We start from the raw sequence: 24,955 nt of genomic DNA, 5'->3' as shown, positions 1-24,955 counted from the left end.
AATTGTTTTGTTTTTGAGACATGGACTCACTGTGCAATTCTGGCTAGCCTGACACTAAATATTTAGACCAAGTTGGCCTCAAACTTGGAGATCTGGGATTGAAGGCATGTCACTATAACTAGCCCTTCTCTTAGTTTATGATAAAAGTTCAGGGGAGTCTTATTGAGAAGTATGCCCTCATCCCATCCCCACCCCCACCCCAATTCTAATTTCAGATCTTTTAAAGGAAATGAAATCTAGTGGGAACATTAGTCTGTTATATACCTTAGAATGACTCGGTATATTAAAGCATCCCAGAGCTTCTCAAAGTTGGCCATTATGAGTTCTGAGAAACATGTTAGTTATATGAGCCAGAGGAGGAAAAATGTATTTTCCGTACTAAGTTTCTTTATTACAATCTTCATGCTGTTTTTGTTAAGCTGTTTTAAAAGTTGGTCCTTGTCTGATACCAGATTTATTTTATTTTCTGTGTATTAGTGCTTTTGCCTGCATGTATGTCTATGTGCCACACGTATGTGTGGTACCTAAGGAAGTGGTGTACATCTGTGTAGGTAGGAGTTGAACCGGAGCCTTTGCAAGAAAAACAAGTCCTCTTAACCACTGAGCCAACTCTCCAGCCCAGAGAATAAAATCTCTAAATACATATTTTACTAAAGGATTTATGGAGGTGTAGAGAGAGCTAAGGTGTTAAGAGCACATACTGACTGCTCTTGCAGAGAATCGAAGTTTAGTTTTTAGTACCAGTATTGAGCTGATAGAATCACTCCTGGACACCTCCAGGAGATCCAGTGTCCTCTCTAGTCTCCATGGTCACCTGCATGCAGTTCCAGTACATATTCACACATATGTAATTAAAATAAATTAAAATTTTTTTACTTGGGGTTACTGATGTACCTCAGTGATAGAATGCTTTCTTCGTATGCATGAGGCCCTGGGTTTGATCCCTAATACCATGTAAGAAAGAAAAATCTATCTAGTATGTCATAGGAAATCTTTTTTTTATATTTATTTATTTTTATTTATATGAATACACTGTAGCTGTCTTCAGACACACCAGAAGAGTACATGCATTGTATCCCATTACTGATGGTTGTGAGCCACCATGTGGTTGCTGGGAATTGAGCTCAAGACCTCTGGAAGAGCAGTCAGTGCTCTTAACCGCTGAGCTATTTCTCCAGCCAGTCATAGGAAATCTTGAATTCTGCCTGTTCGAATAATGCCAAGGGAATTGGGGTCATACTTTATATATAATTTACCTGTAACCGAAGCACACATTCTATATAGGGAGTGGAAGGTAGAAAGAGGTAATATATCAGCAGGATATTTTTAAGAGGGTAAGACTTCAGGAAGCAAGCTTTGGGGAAACTTTAACACAATAAACTTTAGGAGTTGAGGGATGGAAGTGCTGTGCATTGAAAGAGATCTAACTTGAAAAATCTGTTTCTATAAGGAAAAACAAGCACTGAAGAAATTAGATAATGTCCGAAAGGATCATGAAAACAGATTGGAAGCTCTTCAGCAGGCTCAGGTATTATTAATGTTTAGCTTGTCTAATGCTTTTCAGAATTTGACAGTCTCAGTTGGCATTATAGTAAATCCATTTTTTTGTTTCTTAAGGAAATTGACAAACTGAAAGGGGAGCTCATAGAGATGAACCTGCAGATAGTTGACAGAGCCATTCAGGTAGTTCGAAGTGCATTAGCCAACCAGATAGATTGGACAGAAATTGGAGTGATTGTGAAAGAAGCACAAGCCCAGGGAGACCCTGTTGCAAGTGCAATCAAAGAACTAAAACTGCAAACAAACCACATTACCATGCTTCTACGGTAAGTGAGGGTCTTACCAGTTAGTGGCTGTTTTTTATCTTGTTAATTGTTCATTGCATTCTTCTTAATTTTTTTCTCTGGGAATTCTCAGAAATAGGAAATAATACAATGAAGTCTTTCTAATTTTATTGAGGAAATTTTGAAATGAGAAGTGATATCGACATTAGTGAAATACTATTGAATATTTTTAATAGAAATCCATACTTGTTATCAGAGGAGGAAGATGGTGATGGTGATGGCAGCATTGAGAACAGTGATGCTGAAGCACCAAAAGGGAAAAAAAAAAAGCAAAAGAACAAGCAGCTGCAGAAGCCTCAGAAGAACAAGCCGCTGCTTGTCGATGTGGACCTCAGCCTGTCAGCCTATGCCAATGCCAAAAAGTAAGCATTTAACCAGTAAGTTTGCTTATGAATATTTTACCTGCATGTATTCTGTGCACCAGTATGTACCTGGTGCCTGAGGAAGCCAGAAACAGGCATCAGATCCCTTGGAACTGGAGTTAGAAGTGGTTGTGAGCATCAGTGTGGTGACAGGAGCAAAGCCTGGGTCCTCTGGGGAAGCACCTTGCATTCTTAATGTTTGTGCCATTTCTCCAGCCCCTATTGTAAACACTTGTAGTGTGTGTGCAGTAAATCAGTAGGATATTAACAACAGTCATCATTTTGCCTGTTGTATGTGAGACTTTCTGGGGAAATGAATCACACATGCACGAGTGGGCACAGAGAGAGAGAGAGAGAGGGAGGGAGGGAGGGGGGGAGAGAGAGAGAGAGAGAGCGAGAGCGAGCGAGCGCGAGCGAGCCCTAGAGAGAAAACTATAACAAACCAAAGTAACGATTGCACTAAAGTCTAGCCTGATGAACCCGTGGGTTTTTATTGGTGTTACTAACTGGTGTGTGAGTGAGGGCTGACTAACTGGAGCAAGGATAATGGAGAAGCAACCACATTTCTGAAAGCCCACTTCAGCGAGGGTAATGCTTCAGGAAGCTGTATATCTGGAGGCCTGTGCTGCTGGAGACACATCAGCAAGTCCAAGAGATTTCTTGCGATTCAGTTTAGTCTTCTCTAACTGGAGGGAGACCCTGAACCTTGCAGGGTACAGCTTTCTCGGACATGTGAAGCATGTTCACTTCCTGGGTCTCTTAGCAACACCCTCGTCAAAGGTGGGGATCAGTGTGCAGGAAACTGCTATGGGACATATGCGTATACTTATTTTGTGAAAATTTTTTGTTCTATGCAACTTGGTTCTATATGAGTTAAGACTGTAAAATTAAAAACTAAAAAAAGATTTCACTTAATATTTAAGATTGATTTATTTTTCTAGGTATTATGATCATAAGAGGTATGCTGCTAAAAAAACACAGAGAACTGTCGAAGCTGCTGAGAAGGTAACGTGATAGAATGATGCTCTTAACCGCTGAGCCATCTCCAGCCCCTTATTTTTCATTATACATATATTTGTATGTATAAATCACTTTATGACATATAATATTTCTTCTGTTTAATATTTTTGTACATATTTGGAGATTAGAGGGCAACTTGTAGGTGCTGGGGATCAAACTCAGGTCATCAGACTTAGCAGCAAGTGTCTTTACACACTGAACCATCTCGTGGGCCCTAAAAGGCATTCATTAGCTGGTGTGGTGGTATGTTCCTACACTCCATGAGGCTGAGACAGAATGAGCTCTGAGTTAGAGTTAGGGCAATATAGTGAAAGCTGGCTAAAGCAATTCATTATGCTATTGTGTACTGCAGTGTTATGGAATGCGTCTTAAAACTATTTAAAATTTTTTATATAAATAGGCATTCAAATCAGCAGAGAAGAAAACAAAGCAAACCTTAAAAGAAGTACAAACAGTTACTTCTATCCAAAAAGCAAGGAAAGTGTATTGGTAAGTGTCGTGCTCTTTTTCATGTTTAGTTTTTCTTTGTATTGGAATTATCTATACCATTTAGAATGTCAGGCAGTTACAGAGAGCTAGCTGTCAAGCCAGCAGTCGTGTAATTCTTCATCCTTATGCCACTGCCTTTCTCCCGGTGAAACCACTCTTTAGTTCTAGCTCTTTCTGTTTGTTAGCTATTCATTCATCTTTTGTGTGGTGTGTGGGGTGTGAATGGGGAGAGCTGTCATGGAGTACATAGGGAGGGGAGGTCAGAGGACAGTGAATGGGGAGAGCTGTCACGGAGTACATAGGGAGGGGAGGTCAGGACAGTGAATGGGGAGAGCTGTCACGGAGTACATAGGGAGGGGAGGTAGAGGACAGTGAATGGGGAGAGCTGTCATGGAGTACATAGGGAGGGGAGGTCAGAGGACAGTGAATGGGGAGAGCTGTCATGGAGTACATAGGGAGGGGAGGTAGAGGACAGTGAATGGGGAGAGCTGTCATGGAGTACATAGGGAGGGGAGGTAGAGGACAGTGAATGGGGAGAGCTGTCATGGAGTACATAGGGAGGGGAGGTAGAGGACAGTGCTCAGTGGTTGTTTCTCTCCTTCTACCATATGGGGTCTAGGGATTGAACTCAAGTTTGTTGACAAGTGTCTTTACTCACTGAGCCATCTCTCTAGCACCTGCTTTTACCTCTTTTAGACCTGATATTTATATTCTCCTGTTTCTGTCTATAATAGCTTATATTACTACTTCAAGGTCTTCGTTGTTCTATAGTCCTTCATTGATCTCTCTTTACAGAAGATGAGAATTTCAGTGTCTTTCCACTTGTGTTATGTTACATTCAGACACAATTTTGTCAGGGTTGATAATCAACTTTAACATTTTTAATGGATTGATATTCTGTTGTAGTCACAGCTGACTCATAGTATTCTATCTTCCTTTCTTGCTCAGATTTTCTGTTGTCATTTTGTCTTCCTTTGAGTTAAAAAAAATTACTTAGGGCTGGAGAATTGGCTCCGTGTTACTCCGGCAAAGGACTTGAATTCAGTTTCCAGCACCTGTGTTGGGCAGCTCACAACCACCTGTAACTCCAGCCATGTGGCTCAGCTGTCGGGTGGGAGGCAGGTGGTGCTTGCTAGTGCAGTGCATACAGCTGGATGCTCTCTACTCGGGAGACCGAGGCCGGAAGACTGCTTCTTGAGCCTAGGTATTTGGGATCAACCTGGACAGTATGAGGAGACCTCGCCTTAAAAAAACAAACCCTGGGGTTGGGGATTTAGCTCAGTGGTAGAGCTATTGGGTTCGGTCCCCAGCTCCGAAAAAAAGAACCAAAAAAAAAAAAAAAAAAACCAAACCCAACTCATAGGTGGTAGTAGCGTAAGTGGTAGAGTGCTTGCATAGCATGTGCATTCAGTCCCCAGCGCTCACAACTGTGCAGGGAAGCATACCTCTGCTGTCCCAGCACTTGAGAGTCTGAGGCAGTGGAATTGACTTTAAGTCTAATCTTGCTACACAGCAAGGCTCTGTCTTATAAACACATCTTTATATGTTTATAAAATGTTAGACTTGCTTTTTTTTATCACAAATTTAGTGTCAAATTTTCACTATATTTAAATACATTAGAATACCATTATTACCTTTTTGGATATATCACAGATCTATTTTTATTTAGTTTTATTTATATTATAGTGCTAGACTTAAACCCAGGCCTTCACAGATTAGGCCACGTGTTTACTCTTGAAGATTTTTCTAATTATTATATATTTGTTTTCCTATATACTATATATAATGCATACTATATATATATTTTATATAATTGTAAAAATATTTTTTTTCTTTTTTTCCGGAGCTGGGGACCGAACCCAGGGCCTTGCTCTTGCTAGGCAAGCGCTCTACCACTGAGCTAAATACCCAACCCCTTTCTTTTTTTTTTTTTTTTGAAGACTGGGTTTCTTTGTGTATCCCTGGTGGTTTTGGAACTTGCTATGTAAACCAGGCTGTCCTGGAGCTCAGAGATCATCCTGCCTTTGTTTCCTAAATGCTGGGATTAAAGGCATGTGTCCACCATGACTGGCTTATATCTCTGTTGTCATTTAAGCATCTGTTCATCTTTTTATTTTTCCATTCATTTCCATCCATAAAACTATTTTTTTTTTATTTATTATATGTGAGTACACTGTAGCTGTCTTCAGACACACCAGAAAAGGGCATCAGATCTCATTACAGATGGTTGTGAGCCACCATGTGGTTGCTGGGATTTGAACTCAGGACCTCGGGAAGAGCAGTCGGTGCTCTTAACCACTGAGCCATCTCTCCAGCCCACATAAAACTATTTCTTTGAGTTGCCGTCTTTTGTTTGTTTTGAGGCATGGTTTCCCTGTGTAGCCCACATGAGCCTTGAACTTAGGATCCTTTTGACTCAGCTTTCAAAAGTTTGTGCTACCGCATCTCATTTATGTTACATTTTTGAGTTTTGTATTGTAAAAGGATTTGTTTTCCTGGGCTCGTGTCATTTTAATACTCAGCTTCCTAAGTCTGATATGATCACTTGTTTGGTTTTTATTTATCAAAGTTCTTATGTGTGATTTTTTTTTCTTCCCTTTGTGCTTAGTTTGATTACATTTGACATCCCTTTTGGTCAGATTGACGTATAATTTTCATTTCTTGTAGTATTCTTTTTATCTTTTTGTCTTTTTATTTTATATATGAATACACTGTAGTTGTCTTCAGCTACACCAGAAGAGGACATCAGATCTCATTACAGATGGTTGTGAGCCACCATGTGGTTACTGGAAATTGAACTCAGGACCTCTGGAAGAGCAGTCAGTGCTCTTCCGCTGAGCCATCTCTCCAGCCCCTGTCATTTTTTAAATGTAATATAAACAAGTATTGTTATAACTTCTTTTATTTAATTTCAATTTTATGTCTGTGAATGGCTGTTCTCTACTTGTGGCCAGTAGAGGGTGTCAGATTCCCTGGGACTGGAGTTGTTAGAGCTCACACATTGTGTGCTATGTTGATTCTGAGAATCAAACCCAGATCCTCTGGAAGAGCAGCAAATGCTCTTAACCACTGGGCAGTTCCTCCATCCGTTATTTGTTCTATCTTGATAGTAAAAGCTATAATAGTACTCTTTTGGAGGGGAGAGGGATGTCATAGGGAATGAGACAGGATCTCCCTAGGTAGACCAAGCAGGCCTTGAACCTTGATTCTTTCGGCTCATCCTCCCAGGTGCTGGGATTATAGGTAGGCACCATCCCACCTGGAATAATTTCTTGCTTTACCAAGTGGTCCAGAACCTATTTGGTATCCTGATAAAAGAAAACAGAACCGTAGGGCATTGGATATTTTGTACCTTTGATTTGTGTAGTTAATTCATTATTTTGCCATCCTTAAGTTTAAGAATGCTACCTATATAAAGTAAAATAATTTGGGGGCTGGAGAGAGATATGCCTTAGTGGTTAAGAACTTATTTGCACATCTTATTGACCTGCTTTCTTTGGAATATGTGAGCAGTGTTATTTCTTACGTGCTATACACATAGTTGAAGGTTAATTAGCAGAGTAACTGCATATAGTAATTCTGCCAGTCCCCTTCAGACAAAAAAAAATAAGATGGAAATATTTGTATTAGGTAAGTAGCAGGCCTTTACCTGTGACTATGTGACCATTAGGCCCTTTCATTTATGAAATTGGGAATTCAGAAATGTATAATGTAGTCATAGCATATGATTTGGAATCTGGGGTTGAAATCCTAGTTCCAGTAGTCTATGGCTAGGCTGAATTGTAGGAACTTCAGTTTTTCCCTTCTGAACAATGGACATACACTCTGCTTTCTGTAGCTACCATAAAATTGCATAGAAAAAGTGTGATTAAGTAGTAGCTGTTGTTACTAACCTTGTGTTTTTTTGTTAAAAAAAAAAAAAAAAAAACAACTACTTATCACTCTTCAGAGGACTGGAGTAAAGCACTCAAGCCCCTAATTAGGGAGTTTAGAATCGTCTGTAAATCCTCCAGCTCCAGAAGCCTCAACACCCTCTGGGACTCTGTGGGCACCTGCTTTCATGTACTTACCAAATGCAAATACACGTACACATACATTTTAAAAATTTTAAAGAAATAAATAGATCCAGGCTGTTGGTAACACATGCACTTAGGAGGCAGAGGCAGGTGGATCTCTGAGTTTGAGGCCAGCTCTACAGAGTGAGTTCCAGGACAGCCATAGCTACACAGAGAAACCTTGTCTGGAAGAAAGAGGGAGGGAGGTGGCGAGCTAGAAATAAACTTGGCTTGTGGGTTGTTGATTTTCAGGTAGGGTAATATAGCCTACACTAGCTATAAATAGAAATATAACATATTTAAATTCATATATAGCTGTGGCTGGCCTTGAAAAACTTTAGATTCTGCTAGGAATATAGGTATGTCTCTCCTACCATACCTAGTGAGATAACTTTCTTTTATAGAATTTAGTTTCTCTCGCTCTTCTTCCCTATCTTTGCTTCTTCTGCCCCTCTCCCTGACAGAGACAAGGGTCTCACTATATTACTAGGTGGCCTGGAACTCAGAGATTCTCTTATTTCCGCCTCCTCAGTACTGGCAAGGGCCACCATGCCCCGACAGAATTTAATTTCTTCGAAGACTATTTTAAAAACTATATGACATGTTATTAGTAAAATTTGCCTGGTGCTTAAATGGTAATTGTGTCTTTGGATTGTTGATAACTTATTCTATACAGGCATGACAACTTCTGTTTTGTCATATTTTGTTTTCAAATAGTATGAATTCAGGCTTTTTTTTTTTTTTTACAAAAAAAATATTAACTTTGTTTTCTTTTTATAGGTTTGAGAAATTTCTGTGGTTTATTAGTTCAGAGAACTATCTCATTATAGGTGGTCGAGATCAGCAACAGAATGAGATTATTGTGAAAAGATACTTAACACCAGGTGAGATTTTCTCTTAAACGATTTCTCAGTTGTTTCACTAATGGGCACTGGTTTTATCTTCTACCCTTATTTGACAGAATTAGAGGGGTAACGCTTTATGGCTTGCATTTTGTTGAAGTCTGTATGACTTTTTGTTGAGTAGCTATTACAGAAGTAGTATTGCTGAGCTACTCTGTTTTGTTGGACTTTTGATCTTCTGCTATATTTACAAAGTAGTTTCCAGTTCTCCAAGTCATGGTGGATCACATTTTTTAAAGGTTACTGTTTTGGTGCCAAAGTTTGTGACCATTTTTCCAGTTTACAAATAGGACTTCAAGCTGGATGTATCGTGCATAACCATAGTTGCAGCCGCTAAAGAGGCTAAGTCTAGAGGACCAACCACTGGATCCCAGAAGTTCCAGAATAACCTAAGTAGCATAAGGAGACCCTGTTTCAAAAAGAAAGGAAGCAGGCTGGAGAGATGGCCCAACACTCAAGAGTACTTGTGTCTCTTACAACTGACGCAGTTCAGTTCCCAGCAATTACACGATGGTTCACAACCACCTGGAACGACAGTTCTAGAGGATTTAGGGCCTTTTTCTTCCTACTGTAGGCACTGCATATAGGTGCTTCACTTACATATATGCAGGCAGAACATTCATGCACATAAAATCTTAAAAAAATTGGAAGAAAGCAAAGCAAAACAAAAAAACCCAAAAGAAATATGACTTAAAGTATCATTATTTCACATTTGTCTTTATTTAAGGAGACATTTATGTGCATGCTGATCTTCATGGAGCTACCAGCTGTGTAATTAAGAATCCAACAGGTAATATATTTCTATTGTCTGGAATTTTCTTTTCTTAATATATTTTATTTTTGTACACGCGTGTCTATGGGAATGTGCACATGTAATCCATGCAGTGCCCATTGAGTCCAGAAGAGAAGAGGAGAGTGTTGAATCCCCTGGAGGGAATGTAAGGCAGTTGGGCTTTGGGACTGACCTCAGGTCCTCTGCCAGATCAGGGTGACTTCTTCATTGCTCAGCCATCTCTCTGGCCTCCTGAAAGCAGTCTTTTTTTTTTTTTTTTTTTTTTTTTTTGTAAGAATTAAAATTATTTTATTTAATGTATGTGAGCACATTGTAGCTGTCTCCAGACACACCAGAAGAGGGCATCAGATCATTGCAGATGGTTGTGAGCCACCATGTGGTTGCTGGGGATTGAACTCAGGACCTCTGGAAGAGCAGTCAGTGCTCTTAACTGCTGAGCCATCTCTCTAGTCCCTGAAGCTGTTCTTACGTAACTGATAATCAAGAATTAGTAGTCAGCCTCTAGTACTGCAAACAACAAAAAAGGGATGAAAAAAGTTGTAATGATACAAGGACATATGTGTCCAGCAACTGTACCCTATAAAATATGAGGGGAAACCAGATAGTAGTTGGGTAGATACAAGTACATACGATAATATTTTGAAATGTTAACATTGAACATGAATAGAATAATTAAAACAGTAGATTAACAAGGAAATAGAAGACTTGAACACATCGATAACTAAGCCAACAATATCTCTAGAACACCGCCTAACAGACAGACATTCTCTGTATAGATCATATGATAGAGAAATAAATCCATAACAAGTAAAGAGACTAAGTTAGGTAATAAGTAAACACAAACACTTCATAAAGAAAATCCCAGTTGGGTAGTGATGGTGCACACAGTTAGTCCAGCACTCAGGAGGGAAAGGCAGTTGGATCTCTGTGAGTTCGAGGCTAGCTTGGTCTACAGAGGAAGTTTCAGGTCAGGTAAGGCTACACAGAGAGACCCTGTATAGACAAACAAACAAACAAAAACAAAACAAAAAAATGAAAAGAAAATCCTAGACTCAAAACATGCACATATGTAATCTCAGCAATCTGAAGGCTGAGGCAGAAGGAAAACAGAATTTCAGGTCAGCCTAGACTATGTAGTGAGCTCGTTGATCTTAAGTCATTTGATGTGGGAGGGCCCAGCCTGTTGTGGGTAGGGATAGCTCTGGGCTGGTGGCCCTTGATGCTGACTAAGCCATGAGCAAGCCAGTAAGCAGCACTCCATGGTCTCTGCATCAGCTCTGCCTTCAAGTTTCTGCCTGGTTTGAGTCTCTTTCTTGGCGTGCCTCAATGCACTACACTAAATATGTAAACCAAATAAACCCTTTCTTCTTTAAAGCTGCTTTTTGGCAATAAAATGAAATTCAAGATGCTCAAATTGACAAGAAATAAAAAGTATGATCTTTTATTTATTTATGTATGTATATATATTTATATTTACATTTGTTTGGCGTGTGTGTGTGTGTGTGTGTGTGTGTATGTGTGTTTTTTTTTTTTGGTTTGTTTTTTGTTTCTGGAGACAGGGTCTCTGTATAGCTCTGGCTGTCCTGGAACTCACTATATAGACCAGGCTAGCCTCAAATTCTCAGAGATCCTCTTGTCTCTGCCTCCTGAATGCTAATATTAAAGGTATTTGCCACCAGGCCCACCCTTGTTCTTACATTTTTTTAAAAATGTAAGGAAATTATCAGACTTTTAGAATCACAATAAACAACAATGTCCACACAGCCTAAGATGGATACAAAACAAGTTATAACTAAGTGTGATGACACGGTTGTGAAGTAGCAGCAGTAGACTCAGGTTCCAGGTTATTCTTAACCAGCCTGGACTATGTGATACCCTGTTTCAAGAAAAAGAAAAAGGAAATACATTGTATTTCTGTATACTTGTATCTTAGTTACCTCTCTATTGTGATAAAACACTGTAACCAAAGCAACTTATAAGAGTTTATCTAGGCCTCTGTTTTCAGAGAATTAAGAATTTTTGAGGAGAGACAGGCTGCCAACAGTGGTGGCAGCTTGCTGGAGCAGCAGCTGAGAGCTTATATCCAGATGTACAAACAGGGCAGCGAGATTATATGGGGGATGCAGGAAGTTTCTGAAACCTTAAGCCACCCCCAGTAACATACCACCTTATACCACTCCCACCCCCCAGTCATCTACTGGGAACCAAGTATTCAAATGCCTGAAATTTATAGGGGGTTCTCATTGGAACCACCATAACTAGCAATAAATAAATTGATAAACCAGACAATAACATTAAAAGAATTAAAAAGGGGGTGTGGAATATAGCTCAGAAGAATGCTTGTCTAACATTCATTGATCTCCACATAGACCAGGCATGTACAAGCCTGTAATCCTAGCATTCAAGAAGTAGAGGTGAAAGGATCAGACATTCACCTTGGTGGTCAGCTATACAGCAGTTTATACAGCTGCCTGGGCTACATAAGAAATAGGAGTTATGCTTGTTGATACAGTACCTTTCTAACATGCATGGGACCCTGGCTTTTAATTCATTACATCATGAAATTAGTAATGAACTTGCTGATATAAAACAGTCTATAGAGTAAAATCTGTAAAATATTAAAGGGAAATAAGGGGGAAAAAAGCCATTGACAGATTGACAGATCATACCTATAATCCCCGGAGCAGAAGCTGGAGGACCACTTTAAATTCCAGGCTAAACACAAAGGGCTACATAGAAGTCCATTACCTGAATTTGTAGTAACTCAGCGATTGCAGGGAGCCAAGTTTGGAAAGGAAGTAAGAATATTACTAATACATACACAGTTGCTTTTGGGGGTCGGGATAGAAGTGCTTTGGAATATAGATGCAGGAATAGTCACACTTCATTATCTTATGTATGCATAAAAATACAAAGAAGTATAAACAAATTTTAAAAATCTGGTTTTGGTCCCTAACACTACAACAACAGGTAGGTAGATAGGTAAATAGAGTCTTGAAATGAAATATGGTATCTTTGTTACACAGAGTTATACTAAGAATAACTTTGACATCTTGCTCTGTATGGTATGAAACCTAGCATTGCTATTATAGGAGATCCCATCCCTCCTCGGACTTTGACTGAAGCAGGCACAATGGCACTTTGCTACAGCGCAGCTTGGGATGCCCGTGTTATCACGAGTGCTTGGTGGGTGCACCATCATCAGGTAATAAGGGCTGTGGTCCGTTTTCTTCATCTCTTAAGAGCTTATACTTCATTATAAATGGCTAGGATATAGAAGGCAGGCAAAGTACCTACCTTGATAAAGTGTATGTTTAAGCAGTAGAGAAAAATATATGCATACTAAGTGGGAAGTACTGTGAAGAAGAAAACTATTTATTTATTTACTTATTTTTTAAAAACCAGGGTCTCACTATGTAACTTTGACTGGCCTGGAACTTGCTATGCAGAATAGACTGGTCACAAAGATTTGCTTTTCTCTGTCTAATGAGTGCTTGGATTAAAGGTGTACATACCATATAACCTGCTAAGAAGGGCAGGGGCAGGGGTTTGTTTGTTTCTTTGTTTGTTTATTTAGGTTTTTGAAGACAAGGTTTTTTTCTATATATTCTTGGCTGCCTTTGAATTCACTTTGTAGACGAGGCTGACCTCAAACTCAGAGATCCACCTGCCTCTGCCTCTGCCTCTGCCCCTGCCCCTGCCCCTGCCCCTGCCCCTGCCCCTGCCCCAAGTGCTGGCTGGGATTAAAGCTGTGTAGCATCACCACCCAGCAAAGAAACATTTTAAAGCAAACAATGGGATAGAGTCAGAGGAGCTACCATGTTGAATAAAATAACAGGTATTGGTAAGATTTGGATATGAAGAGGGTGACCTATGGAATTCTGTGTAGAGAATGATCTACTAGTGACTGAACTGTTGAACAAAAACCTTTTTCCTACTCATCTTGGTTAGAAGTTTCTGAATCTCTTTTGCCTTCCTAGAAAAGAGGTGTAACGTACATTTTATGTATTCACTTGGTTTTAGTAATTGCCCTTTTTATGTTTAAAGTTGTTTTATTATTATCGTATTGGAGATTGCACTGGGAGACTTGCATTCCGAGCAAGTGCACTTGGCCCTCTGTTGTTGTTGATCTAAGTTTCCCTAGCTGTCCTTGAACTCACTTTATATCCCACACAGGACTTGAAATCTCAGTCCTCTTACCTCAGTCATTCAGGTCCCTGGACTACAGGCCTGTGCCACCAAGCTCAGCTGTTAGTGCTCTTGGATGTTAATCTTTTTTGCATTTGACTTCCTACTGCAAGTAGACCCACATTTCCAAGAATTATAGCTGATAATGATGCGTTAGTTCTAGAAGAGTCAAAACTTAAGTGATAGTTAAAAAAATCAATTTCATTATCATCCTTGAGAATTGTTTCATTTTATGTTATATTATTTGCTATTCTGTGATGTGGTTTTAGGAAATTAATAATATTTGAGAGCTAATACTTTATACTTCTACTTAATAGTAGTTTTCTGCTTAAACTAAAAAGATATTCCCAAATTTAGAGTAATCACAAATGTGTAGAATCTTTGGAATAAGTTCCTTTGTTTTACCAACTATATTTTTTAAAAATTCTATTATCTTTATTTTAGTGGCTGGAGAGGTCGCTTATAAAAGCCATTGTCATCAAGCCTAATGACCTGAATTCAGTTCCTGGGATCCAAATAGTGAGAGAGGGAACCAGCTTCTTGTGAGCTGTCCTCTGATCTCCACAGCTACACAGGAGTGGACGAGTGCACTCGCATATTAAATTCCTTGATCACAACTACCTGGAATTTCAGATCCAGGAGATCCAGCATCCTCTTGTAAACGCTCACATGCACATGGTCACACGCAACCACACGTAGACAGACAGACAGACATTACTTAGAATCTGCAAAGCCGGGAGGTGGTAGCAGAAAACCTTTACCACCAGCACTTGGGTCTCTGAATTCAGGACAGTCACTACACAGAGAAGCCTGCCTTGGAAAAGAAAAGTCATTCAAAATTTTTTCTTTTTTAACTATCAAAAAGAATCCCAGAAAGGGCTTTTTTTAAAAAAAATATTTATTTATTGTATATGAATACAATATAGCTGTCTTCAGACACACCAGAAGAGGGGCATCAGATCCCACTACAGATGGTTGTGAGCCACCATGTGGTTGCTGGGAATTGAACTCAGAACCTCTGGAAGAGGCTTAACCTCAGTCAGCGCTCTTAACCACTAAGCCATCTCTCCACACACACCCCCCAGAAAGGGTTTTTAATGACTATAATTTTGTCTTCCAATAAGGTTTTGTGATAAGCTTAGTATACTTATTATTTTCTCATTATATTACTATGTTAGAAGAAAAAGCTAAAGTTGGGGATTTGGCTCAGTGGTAGAGCGCTTGCCTAGCAAGCGCAAGGCCCTGGGTTCGATCCCCAGCTCCGAAAAAAAAAAAAAAAAAAGAATAGAAGAAAAAGCTAGATCCAGTGCAGTCTGTGTCATTTATTAGAGTAGTAGATTTTTTGTTATTTCTTCATTTATTGTTGCCAAGTATATCTGTCATTGGAAGTATGTATCTGTGCCTTCAGTATTGAGAATTTTTGCTAAGTTGTAAAGTTTTCAGGGCTTAGAGTTGCTTGCTTGAATGTTATTTCATTCTCCTGAGTAGAAAAACATGTTTTTGAAAAAGCATCTTAAGAGACTGAAGATGGGGACTGGGGATTTAGCTCAGTGGTAGAGCGCTTACCTAGGAAGCGCAAGGCCCTGGGTTCGGTCCCCAGCTCCAAAAAAGAGAACCAAAAAAAAAAAAAAAGAGAGAGAGAGAGACTGAAGATGTAGCTCCTTTGGGCAGAGACCTTCTGGCATGCACAAAGCCCAGAGCCACTTAACGGAGGCACGGTAGGGCACGGTAGTAAGCCTGGTACTCAAGAGACGGATGGATTAGAAGGTCATCCTCAGTTACATAGTACATTCCAGCCAACCTGTAATACCTGAGAGCCTGTCTCAACTTTCTTCTTTGATAAGACTATAATGCATCACTGTGTTCCTCAGGTCTCTAAAACAGCACCGACAGGAGAGTACTTAACAACTGGAAGCTTCATGATAAGAGGTAACAGCTTAACAGGATAAAGAACCCTAACGTGGGTTATGGAGGCAAGAGCCGCTTTAAAGATATTCGTAGAGTGAAGTTGTATGTTGTAGTTGCACATACAAATTTTGTTATGAAATAAGGGAATTTTGCCTTGGCATGGCATTTATTAATGAGAATGTATTTCACATAGTTTACTTATAAGAATAAGAATTATAGCCTAACCTTTTTAAAATAAAAAATAGATTTTCATGGTAATGACAAACCCAAAGGTGGGAACAGGCATTCATACTTTTCTTGATAGTTATCCTATACATAATACTAAATTTTGTAAATGTTCATGGTATAGGACAAGGTAAAATGCATATAATCATAGGTATAGAATACTTTCAGGCCAAAATCTGGAGAAAACAGATCTTTATAACCGTTAATGTGTATCTTCTTTTTTAGGAAAAAAGAATTTCCTTCCTCCTTCATACCTAATGATGGGGTTTAGCTTCCTTTTTAAGGTACTCTTTACTTTCTTTAGGCTTACTTCTATAATCTTCCTAATGTTCCAGCAGTGAGGAAGGACTTTTTCTCTAGGTAGATGAGTCCTGTGTCTGGAGACATCGAGGTGAACGAAAAGTCAGAGTGCAGGATGAAGACATGGAAACATTGACAAGTTGCACAAGTGAACTCATGTCAGAAGAAATGGAACAGCTAGGTAGTTGATGTGTTATAATAAACTGGCTTGTGATTTGTGTGTGTGTGTTCATGTGTTCCATGTGCTCATGTGTATGGTAGCAGGTGTTTCTCGGGCACTGTGTACATCTCTTCTGGAGATAGTGTTTTATGCTGGTCTGGAGTTTGCTGATTAGGCAGGGCTGGCCGGCCAGAGGGGCCTGTCTCCTCCCCATCTGCATAAGGATTACGGGTGCGCACCACCGCCCCACCGCCCCACCTGCTGTGTTGTTGATTCTGTGGATCCAGCTCATCCTTGTGCCTGAAGGCAAGCACTTGACCAACTTAATTTTTATCTTCCCAGCCAGGATTGAGACTTTGTCGTTCTCTTGAGGCAAGCAAGATAACTACTGTGTAACTCTGGCTTGCCTGGGACTTGTCATATGGATCAGGCTGCCATGGAACTTGAATCAGTCCTTCTGTCTTTGTCTCCCAAGGGCTAGAGAGTATTACAGAAATTCACTATTAGATCTAGCCATGGCTTGTGATTTTTACTCTCTAGTTTTATTCCTAAATCTTAAGTAATTGTCTCTTCTATGATATCCAGAATTTTAAAAATAGTCCAAAGTACTACCAATTTCTGGAAATAATAAATATGCTCTTTTGTTTATACTAGGGATTGAAAAAATACTTTAATGAATTAAAAATAGTTAAGTACTTGGTAAAATTTGAGCATTTGATGGATAGCTTGTAAATATATGTAACAGGTAAACTTGGGTACATATGAATTAACATTTCCATTTGGGTTTAGGAGTCAGAAATGATAGGAAGATGGTTTTATATGAAGCTTAATTTTTCACATGAGAATTTTGGTTCAGGCTAGGCTTTTGATTCATCCCAACTCAGTTTTCAAATATTGATATTACAAGTATAAGCCACTGTGGCCAGTTTTGGATGATTTTTGTAATATATTTGATTCAAGTACAGAGATACTGTGACTGCCAAAATAAATTTATCTGCCTGCGTAAGGAACCTAAGGAAAGGGCACCACATCTGTAGTTCATTCTCTCCTGGGGTTAGTCCTTTTCTGTAGTTAGTTCTTTCCTGGTGTTAGTCCTTTTCTGTAGTTAGTTCTCTCCTGGGGTTAGTCCTTTTCGGGTTATGCTGTGTTGTTAGACTCTACTGACTGATGCATGCCATGTCCCTGTCATAAAGTGACAGACATTATTCATTTCATGACATTTCTTGAAAGTGGCAATTAGACCTAGCTGTATTAGTATTCCTTTTGCCTAGTGTAAAGCTAGTTATATAATGTGTATTGGTTTACATTTACAAATTAATAAGGTTACAGAGCTTATACAACTACTTTTATTGTCTTGCCTTATGGAAGCAGCAGTGACAGACAACTTAGGTTTGTTACAGAAATAGTGATGTCCAAAAAAGTCTTGTGGTAAAGTGATCTTGGAGATAGGTAAGGGCTGTCCTTTGTCAGAATAGAGTCAGTGCATTGTGGAGCTACACAGGGATTTTTTGATGCCCTTTGGGGAACCTAGGAATGACCGGAATCACACAGCCCCATTGGGAGTTGCACACTGATTTTCCTTACGGGACTTCTACAGAAGGGGGCGACAGCAGTGAAGAAGAGACCGAGGAGTTACGTGGAACCACGGAAGAAGTGGAACTCAGGACTCAGGCTGATCCAGAGGACATTGCTGCTCACAGTGGAAGAGAGGAACTGAGCTCTGAAGATGGAGAAGCCATCAAAACAGCCACGAAAGATGAAGAGCCCATTGGTGAGGTGAGGGAAGAGGAGGAAGAGCCCTTCGAATATCCTGACACCACCATTGACTTGTCCCATCTTCAGTCCCAAAGGTAACGTTAGAGAGAGTGTTTAGTTTTATTTTTAGACTGAAGATGATGTTGAGGCAAATCCTTATACAGCAGTGCACTGAGGTTGACTTCACTACATTCACTCCCTCTTCATGTGTGGTTCAGGGTTACTCAGGGACTCCCAGCCTCCTTTGTGGTCTTGTTTTCTCAGCATTCGATTGGTTTCCTGCTAGAGATTCCCAGGACCAAAGGAGAAAAGTTCATAAAGTAGGCAAAAGTAGGTCAGACTAGAAACAGCAGGTTCTGGGGTGTGGTTCAGTGGTAGAGTTTGCTTTGCATGCTTAAAAGCTGAGTTTAAACCCAGCAGTGCAGAAACAAATTTTAAAGTTTTCAGGAAAATAAAATATTAAGGAAAGTGATCTAAACTCAGAAAAACAGAAGCCTAATCTCTAAAGTGTATGGGAATGGGTGTGGAGCAAAGCCTAAAGCTCTAAAAAGGAGGCCGACCAAGAGAGGGTAAGAATAGAAGTGCACATGACACACGACATGAAAGAGGAAGGAGACCACAGTGACAGTTACCAGGGGACTCAGGAGATGATGGCAAAGAAGACCCCACTAAAATGTACTGTATTTGAAAATACTACAGTGGGGCTGAGGAGATGGCTCAAAAGAAAGTATATTGCTTTCATAGGGAACCTGAGTTGGTTCCCAGCAACCATGTTGTGCCAGGCACAACTGCCCATAACTGCTCACCAGGAAATTAGTGCTGTCTGCTGGCCTACCCTCAGTCAAGTGCACATCTCCACATTAGACATATATGAATAAACACCAGTTTTAAAGCTGGGCATAATGGTTCATCCGTTTAATTCAGTAGAGGAAGATGGATCTCTGAGTTTGAGGCCAGTCTGATCTACAGAGTTCCAGGATAACCAAGGAAACCCTGTCTCAAAAAATAAAAGGAAATAAATAAAAATCAGAATTAAACAAAAAGAAAATAGTTTTAACAATAGTCTCATTTTAAACAAATGGATGTTTTAGTTTTCGTTGTCTTCCTACCAAGTAAATAGAGCCACAGTGTCCCTGTTTGGTTTTTGTTGTTATTTGAGACAAGTTTTCACTGTATAGCTCTGGCTAGCCTGGAAATTGATGTGTAGACCAGGCTGGTCTGGAACTCACAGAGATCCCATTTTCTGTTTTTGTTGGTTCGTTTGTTTATGGATTTTTATTAGAGTTCTAAAACATGGCTTAGATATCAGACAGCCAAAATTAAGTCTTAGGGTATCTCTTTGGCTAAGCTACTCTGTGTTTAAGTATGGATTTCTATCGTAGACTATGGATTTCCCTTCCCAGGAATTTGGTGAAGATATCGGTGCATAGCACTAGCAGCAGCTGGCACAGAGATTTCAGCTTGGCAGCTGTGTGGGGAGCTGTATGCCCAGGATAGGAAGAGCAGAGGCTCGGGGTCATCCCAGCTGCATAGGGGATTAAGGACAGCTGGTCTCCAGAAGAAGACTGAGCGCTCATGTAAAGATTGTGTACACAAGCATGGGGAGATGCTTTGGTTGTAGTTTGCAAATTTGAAGATTTTCTAAGATTATAAGACGGTGGAGGATATGTTAAAACTTTGCAATGAATGGCTTTTATAGACTAATAAAATCTCTTGTTTTCATAGGCCCCTACAGAAACTGACTCCAAGAGAAGAATCTTTTAATTCAGTAAGCTATTTTTGAAGTTATACTAAAAAACAGTGCTTTTCTGAATAGTTTTCTTTTAAAATTTACTGTTTCAAAAATAGTTGTAGTGTTCTCATGTTTTTTGTTTTTTGTTTTTAATAGAGTGACAGTAAATCACAGAGCCGAAGACATTTGTCAGCCAAGGAGAGAAGGTAAAGGTGTTAAATAACTTAGTCATGGTTTAAAAATTGACAGCTGGGTGAAGAGAGAGAAGTCGTGGTGGTGAAAATGCTTGCTTTATGAGCCTGGCAGCCTAAGTTCACTCCACAGCTCCTGAAAGTTGTCCTCTGCCCTCCATGCATGTGTCACACATCATAAACACAGAATAATAAATAGACCCAAGCTTTAAAATCACTTAGCTAACTAACACATATTTGACTATTTTGAATATTCCTTTAATCACCAAGATTATTTGTCTGTCTGGTTTTTACTTCTTTTTTTTCTGAGACAGGTTTTCCCTGATATCTCTGGTTGTCCTGGAACATGGTTTGTAGGCCAGACAGACGCCTCAAACTCATTTAAGGCTTGTGCCACCACCACCTGCCTATCCAAGATTTTTTTTTAAAGATTTATTTACTTAATATATGAGGACTCTATGTGCTTGTGCACCTATATGCCAAAAGAGGGCATCGGATCCCATTACAGATGGTTGTGAGCCACCGTGTGGTTGCTGGCAATTGAACTCGGGACCTCTGGAAGAGCAGCCAGTGCTCTTAACCACTGAGCCATCTCTCCAGTCCCTGCCAAGATTCTTATATTTTTGGTTGTGAGCCTAGCCTTTAACGGCTGAGCCATCTCTCCAGCCCCCCACCAAGATTCTTTTTTTTTTTTTTTTTTTTTTTTTTTTGGTTCTTTTTTTCGGAGCTGGGGACCGAACCCAGGGCCTTGCGCTTCCTAGGTAAGCGCTCTACCACTGAGCTAAATCCCCAGCCCCACCAAGATTCTTTATGTCTATCTCTAAGGTATTTCTTTTATGTAAGACTCATTTGTGATAGGGGAGATAGGTAAGTAGTAAGATAGACCTTTTATTATGTAAACATGTAAAGGGCAGTGTGACTATAAAGCATATGTTTAAAAATTATTTTAAAGATTCGTTTTATGGGGCTGGAGAGGTGGCTCAGTGGTTAAGAGCACTGACTGCTCTTCCAGAGGTCCTGAGTTCAATTCCCAGCAACTACATGGTGACTCACAACCATCTGTAATGGGATCTGATGCACTCTTCTGGTGTGACTGAAGACAGCCACAGTGTGCTCACATAAATAAAATAAGTTAATCTTTTTTTTTTTAAAAAGAATTTTAAAAAATGTCTTATTTTTATATATGTACAAATCTTGTCTGAATATCCATATATACCACATTTATGCTTGATCCCCTCAGAGGCCAGAAGAAGGCATCAGCTCTTCTCAAACTAGAGCTATAGGTGGTTCTGAGCCACTGTGTAGATGCCATGAATTGAACCTGGATTTTCTGGAAGAGCAGCCAGTGCTCTTTACCTCTAAGCTATCACTCTAATATTAGCACATGATTATTAAAGGACCAGTAGTAACACTGATCTTGCAAAAAAAAATGTTCAGTTATTCATTTATAGTAGTTGTAAAAATTAATGAATTTTATGTGCATTGGTGTTTTACCTGCACATTTGTCTGTGTGAATGTGTCATATACCCTGGATTGGAGTTACAGACAGGGAACTATAATATGGGTGCTGGGAATTGAACCTGGGTCCTATGGAAGAGTAGTCAATGCTCTTAACTCCTGAGCCATCTCTCCAGCCTCCTCGATCTTACCTCTTTTCCCTTCTACCTCCTCTTGCCCTTTTCTTTTCTCCCTCTTTAATTCTAAGATATTAATAAAAATAAATAAATTGGAATTAGAAAATTTTTGTATAAAACAAACACCTAGGGACTAGGACAATGGCTCATTTAAGTAAAGTGTTTGTTGTGTAAGCATGGAGACCTGAGTTCAGATTCCTAGCACTTATGTAGAAAGCTGAGCACAAGAGTGAGTGTAGCTGTAGTCTCAGCACTAAGAGGAAAACAGGATTCTTGGTTTTTACTGGCCAGCCAGCCTAGTCAGAAACCAAAAAGACACAGCAAACTCCTTGTTCAATGGAGATCCTGTCTCAAGAGGATGAGATAGAGTTTAATAGAACAGAACATATATCTTCTGGGCTCTGCATGCACACACATAAGAAATATACCTCAGATATTTTAGCAGTTAGGTACATGAGGGTAAAAGAGACTCCAAGGAGAATTATCATTACTAGGAGGACAAAAAGATTTGGATATAAAATGTATGTGCGATGCTTTGGAAAAATAATAAATAGAATTGAGGTGAAAGAAAAAGAAAGTTTATATATATGTTATAAAATCATAGATGTTTAGATTAGAAAGTAAGAGAACTTCGAATGACTAAGTGTTGGGGAACCTTGCAGGATCATAGGCCCCCATGACAGGATGGCTGTTGGAGCTCAGCACAAAGTAAGGGACCCCCTTTCTCAGCAGAGCTTGCAGTCTCTGCTTGTCTTTGTCTGGAGACTGTCTCAGACTCACTCAGGTGAGTGGCCTTGTCTCAAAAGTGACCTTGTACAGAGCCATCTGCAAGGCTAGATAAGGAAACAGGGAAGATGAACAGAAATCTGGGAAGGGCAGGCTATAAGGCATACAGAGGAAATCTGAGAGGCATTGAGGGCCTGGACTAAGACAGCACTGAGGTAGAGAGATGCCAAAGCAGCAGAATGTACCCTTCCTCCTTGATGGGTCTGCATTTGGAAACACTTGCTTATCCCACCAACCAATCAGCAAATGTCTGACATGTGGCAAAGCCAGGCCCATAGGATACTGCAAACCCGTGTTTGTCTGTACATCAGGGTTGCCAGCTGAATAAGTGAATGTGGAGTTGAGAGAGGATAAGTAAAGGTAAGATTTTTGAGTTTGGACAACAGAATAGAATTTCTTCAAAAGATTTCCAGGTCTCTCACTTGGTTATTTGAGCCTCTTTATACAGTGCTTTGGTGATTCTCAAGCTAAGAAGAAGCTGCCACACACTATATTTCCCTTTTACAGTTTTTAGGGCACATTTGACATTCTTAAAATTTTTATATTTCTGCTTGATTGTATGTAGAGAAATGAAAAAGAAAAAGCTCCCATGTGACTCAGGGGATTTAGAAGTGATAGAAGAAAAGGACAAAGAAAAAGAAAGTGCTGTGCACAGTGAAGCTGACCAGAACACAAGCAAAAATGTGGCAGCTGGACAGCCAATGAAAAGAGGCCAGAAGGTAAGAAATGTACTCCTGAGTGACTGTGCGTTCAGTGTGCCTCACACGTGCAGCTACGGGGCTCCTCTTATTAAATGTGAGCTAGAAAGGGCTGCTTGCTCTTCCGGAGGGCCCAACCTAAGTCCCAGCACTTACATCACAGCTAACACCTTTTACCTTAGTTCAGGAAATCCAGCCAGCTTTTCTGTCTCTGTGACACCAGGCATGCAAGTGGTACACAGATATACATGCAGGTAAAACACCCACACACATAATTTTTTGAGTAAAATAGAGAATGTACATGGATTTTTTTTTTTAAATAAATAGCTGGAAAGGTAAGAGTATTCAGATGAAGGTGTTCATCTGGAAAGGGTTTTCACTTGTGCACACAGATTTCCTGACGCTAAACACAGCTGAGATCATAAATACCAACTAGCACTGAAGTGGTAGAGAATGCCTTCTTCACTGTTGCTAGACTGGGATTTGAAAGTTGGACAAAGCAGTCACTGTGAGGAGATTTCATGTTCCCACTGTGGCAGGACCATTTGAGGGGCATCATTTGCTTCAGATGGTGGGAAGCAGGAAACAGAAGATCCACGTCCTGGAAAAAGGGCTGCCAGTGTGTGTCATCAACAACCTGGGTCACCTGTGGAATCACTTAGACAAGCCTACTCAGTCCAGCCCTCCACCCACACAGGGATTTACTATACCTGTTACCATTCTCACGCAGGAGCCCAGGAAGGGAGGGCTCACAGACAGTGGGAGAAGGGCAGTGAGCCAGACCTTTATTTAAAGACATTCTAACAAATAAGTTGTGTTGATTCCCCTTACTTGTGTTTGAATTGTGGCACATTCCTTGAGGAGGAGTGCTATGGCATACCCATCTTCCTGTGTTCCATAGTGTTCTTTATAGTGCTTGGCACCTTGGCCAAAAGCATATTTGATAGAAGGAAAGAGGCATTTTAAAAACAGTCTTTACTACTGATTTTTTTTTTCAAATCTTCTGATTTCAGAGTAAAATGAAAAAAATGAAGGAAAAATACAAAGACCAGGATGATGAAGATCGTGAACTTATTATGAAATTGTTGGCAGTGAGTAACATCTAAAATAATTTCTCTGGCCTTTTAGTGGCTTCTAGGCTAATGAGAAACATTCAAGACCTTAGCAGTGTTTGGGTTGGTGGGATGACTCTGTGGGTAAAGGCACTTTATCAAGCCGGAATTCAGTTCCTAAAACCCACATGTTGAAAGGAGAAAAGTAACTCCTACATATCAACTCCACATGTATGCTGTGGCATGTGTACTCCTACACTCATAAATATATACACGGATGTAAGGAGAATAAAAGCTTAGATTCATAACATAAAAGTAAAATTTTTTAAGGACCTCAGTATTAGTAATAATTACATTGATTTTTTTTTTCCCCCTTGATGAATTGAAAGTCTGCAGGTTCAAACAAAGAAGAAAAGGGGAAGAAAGGAAAGAAAGGAAAAACAAAAGATGAACCCGTGAAAAAAAACCCACAGAAACCCAGAGGTGGACAGCGGGTTTTAGATGTTGTTAAAGAAACCCCGTCCCTTCAGGCGTCGACTCCTGACTTACAAGACTTTGCTGTGGATGAGCCACATGATGACAAGGTGAGTGACCCCAGGGGCTGGCCAGGCCTGGAGCTGACAAGCTAGTTCACAATACTGCCACAGTCCTCATCTTAGAAACACAGCCTCAAAGACTACATTCATTTCATAGAAATGGGGAGTGATAAACTTCTTAGAAGCCTCTGGTAAGTTAGTGTGGGTCTAAAGGGCTGGCTTTGTATACAGTGAGAGCTGAGTCCTAGTCCTAGAATGGTGTAATTTATGTGCTTATGATCCTGGCCAGCACTGGGGGGGAGCACATGGGTACCTGGAGCAGACC

At 39.9% G+C, this 24,955-nt stretch overlaps 2 protein-coding genes and 1 non-coding gene across 3 annotated transcripts in view; 2 read left to right on the top strand and 1 right to left on the bottom strand.

The window, feature by feature from the left end:
* Nemf (nuclear export mediator factor) overlaps positions 1–24,955 on the top strand; it is a 44,174-nt gene that overhangs the window by 13,423 nt on the left and 5,796 nt on the right. Inside the window, 17 exon segments of the mRNA NM_001170586.2 lie at positions 1,451–1,528; positions 1,618–1,826; positions 2,021–2,206; positions 3,148–3,211; positions 3,627–3,715; positions 8,551–8,654; positions 9,400–9,462; positions 12,558–12,670; positions 15,525–15,582; positions 16,012–16,070; positions 16,147–16,267; positions 17,844–18,096; positions 19,727–19,769; positions 19,890–19,939; positions 22,910–23,063; positions 24,056–24,133; positions 24,484–24,678. Coding sequence (NP_001164057.2) covers positions 1,451–1,528; positions 1,618–1,826; positions 2,021–2,206; positions 3,148–3,211; positions 3,627–3,715; positions 8,551–8,654; positions 9,400–9,462; positions 12,558–12,670; positions 15,525–15,582; positions 16,012–16,070; positions 16,147–16,267; positions 17,844–18,096; positions 19,727–19,769; positions 19,890–19,939; positions 22,910–23,063; positions 24,056–24,133; positions 24,484–24,678 — 1,917 coding nt within the window.
* Klhdc2 (kelch domain containing 2) overlaps positions 5,632–24,955 on the bottom strand; it is a 39,829-nt gene continuing 20,505 nt past the window's right edge. Inside the window, exon 13 of the mRNA XM_063261703.1 lies at positions 5,632–9,972. Within this exon, the coding sequence (XP_063117773.1) occupies positions 9,960–9,972 (13 nt within the window). The 3' untranslated portion in view covers positions 5,632–9,959. The remainder of the gene's footprint in view (positions 9,973–24,955) is intronic.
* On the top strand, positions 7,250–7,318 carry Mir3084a-4 (microRNA mir-3084a-4). The gene has a single exon (NR_128685.1). It is a non-coding gene; the product is annotated as a microRNA mir-3084a-4 (primary transcript).

Source organism: Rattus norvegicus, chromosome 6 (genome assembly GCF_036323735.1).
Source record: "Rattus norvegicus strain BN/NHsdMcwi chromosome 6, GRCr8, whole genome shotgun sequence".
In the NCBI taxonomy this organism is placed as follows: domain Eukaryota; kingdom Metazoa; phylum Chordata; class Mammalia; order Rodentia; family Muridae; genus Rattus; species Rattus norvegicus.
Note: the sequence above shows the minus strand (reverse complement) of the source record. Positions and strands in the feature narration are given on the sequence as shown.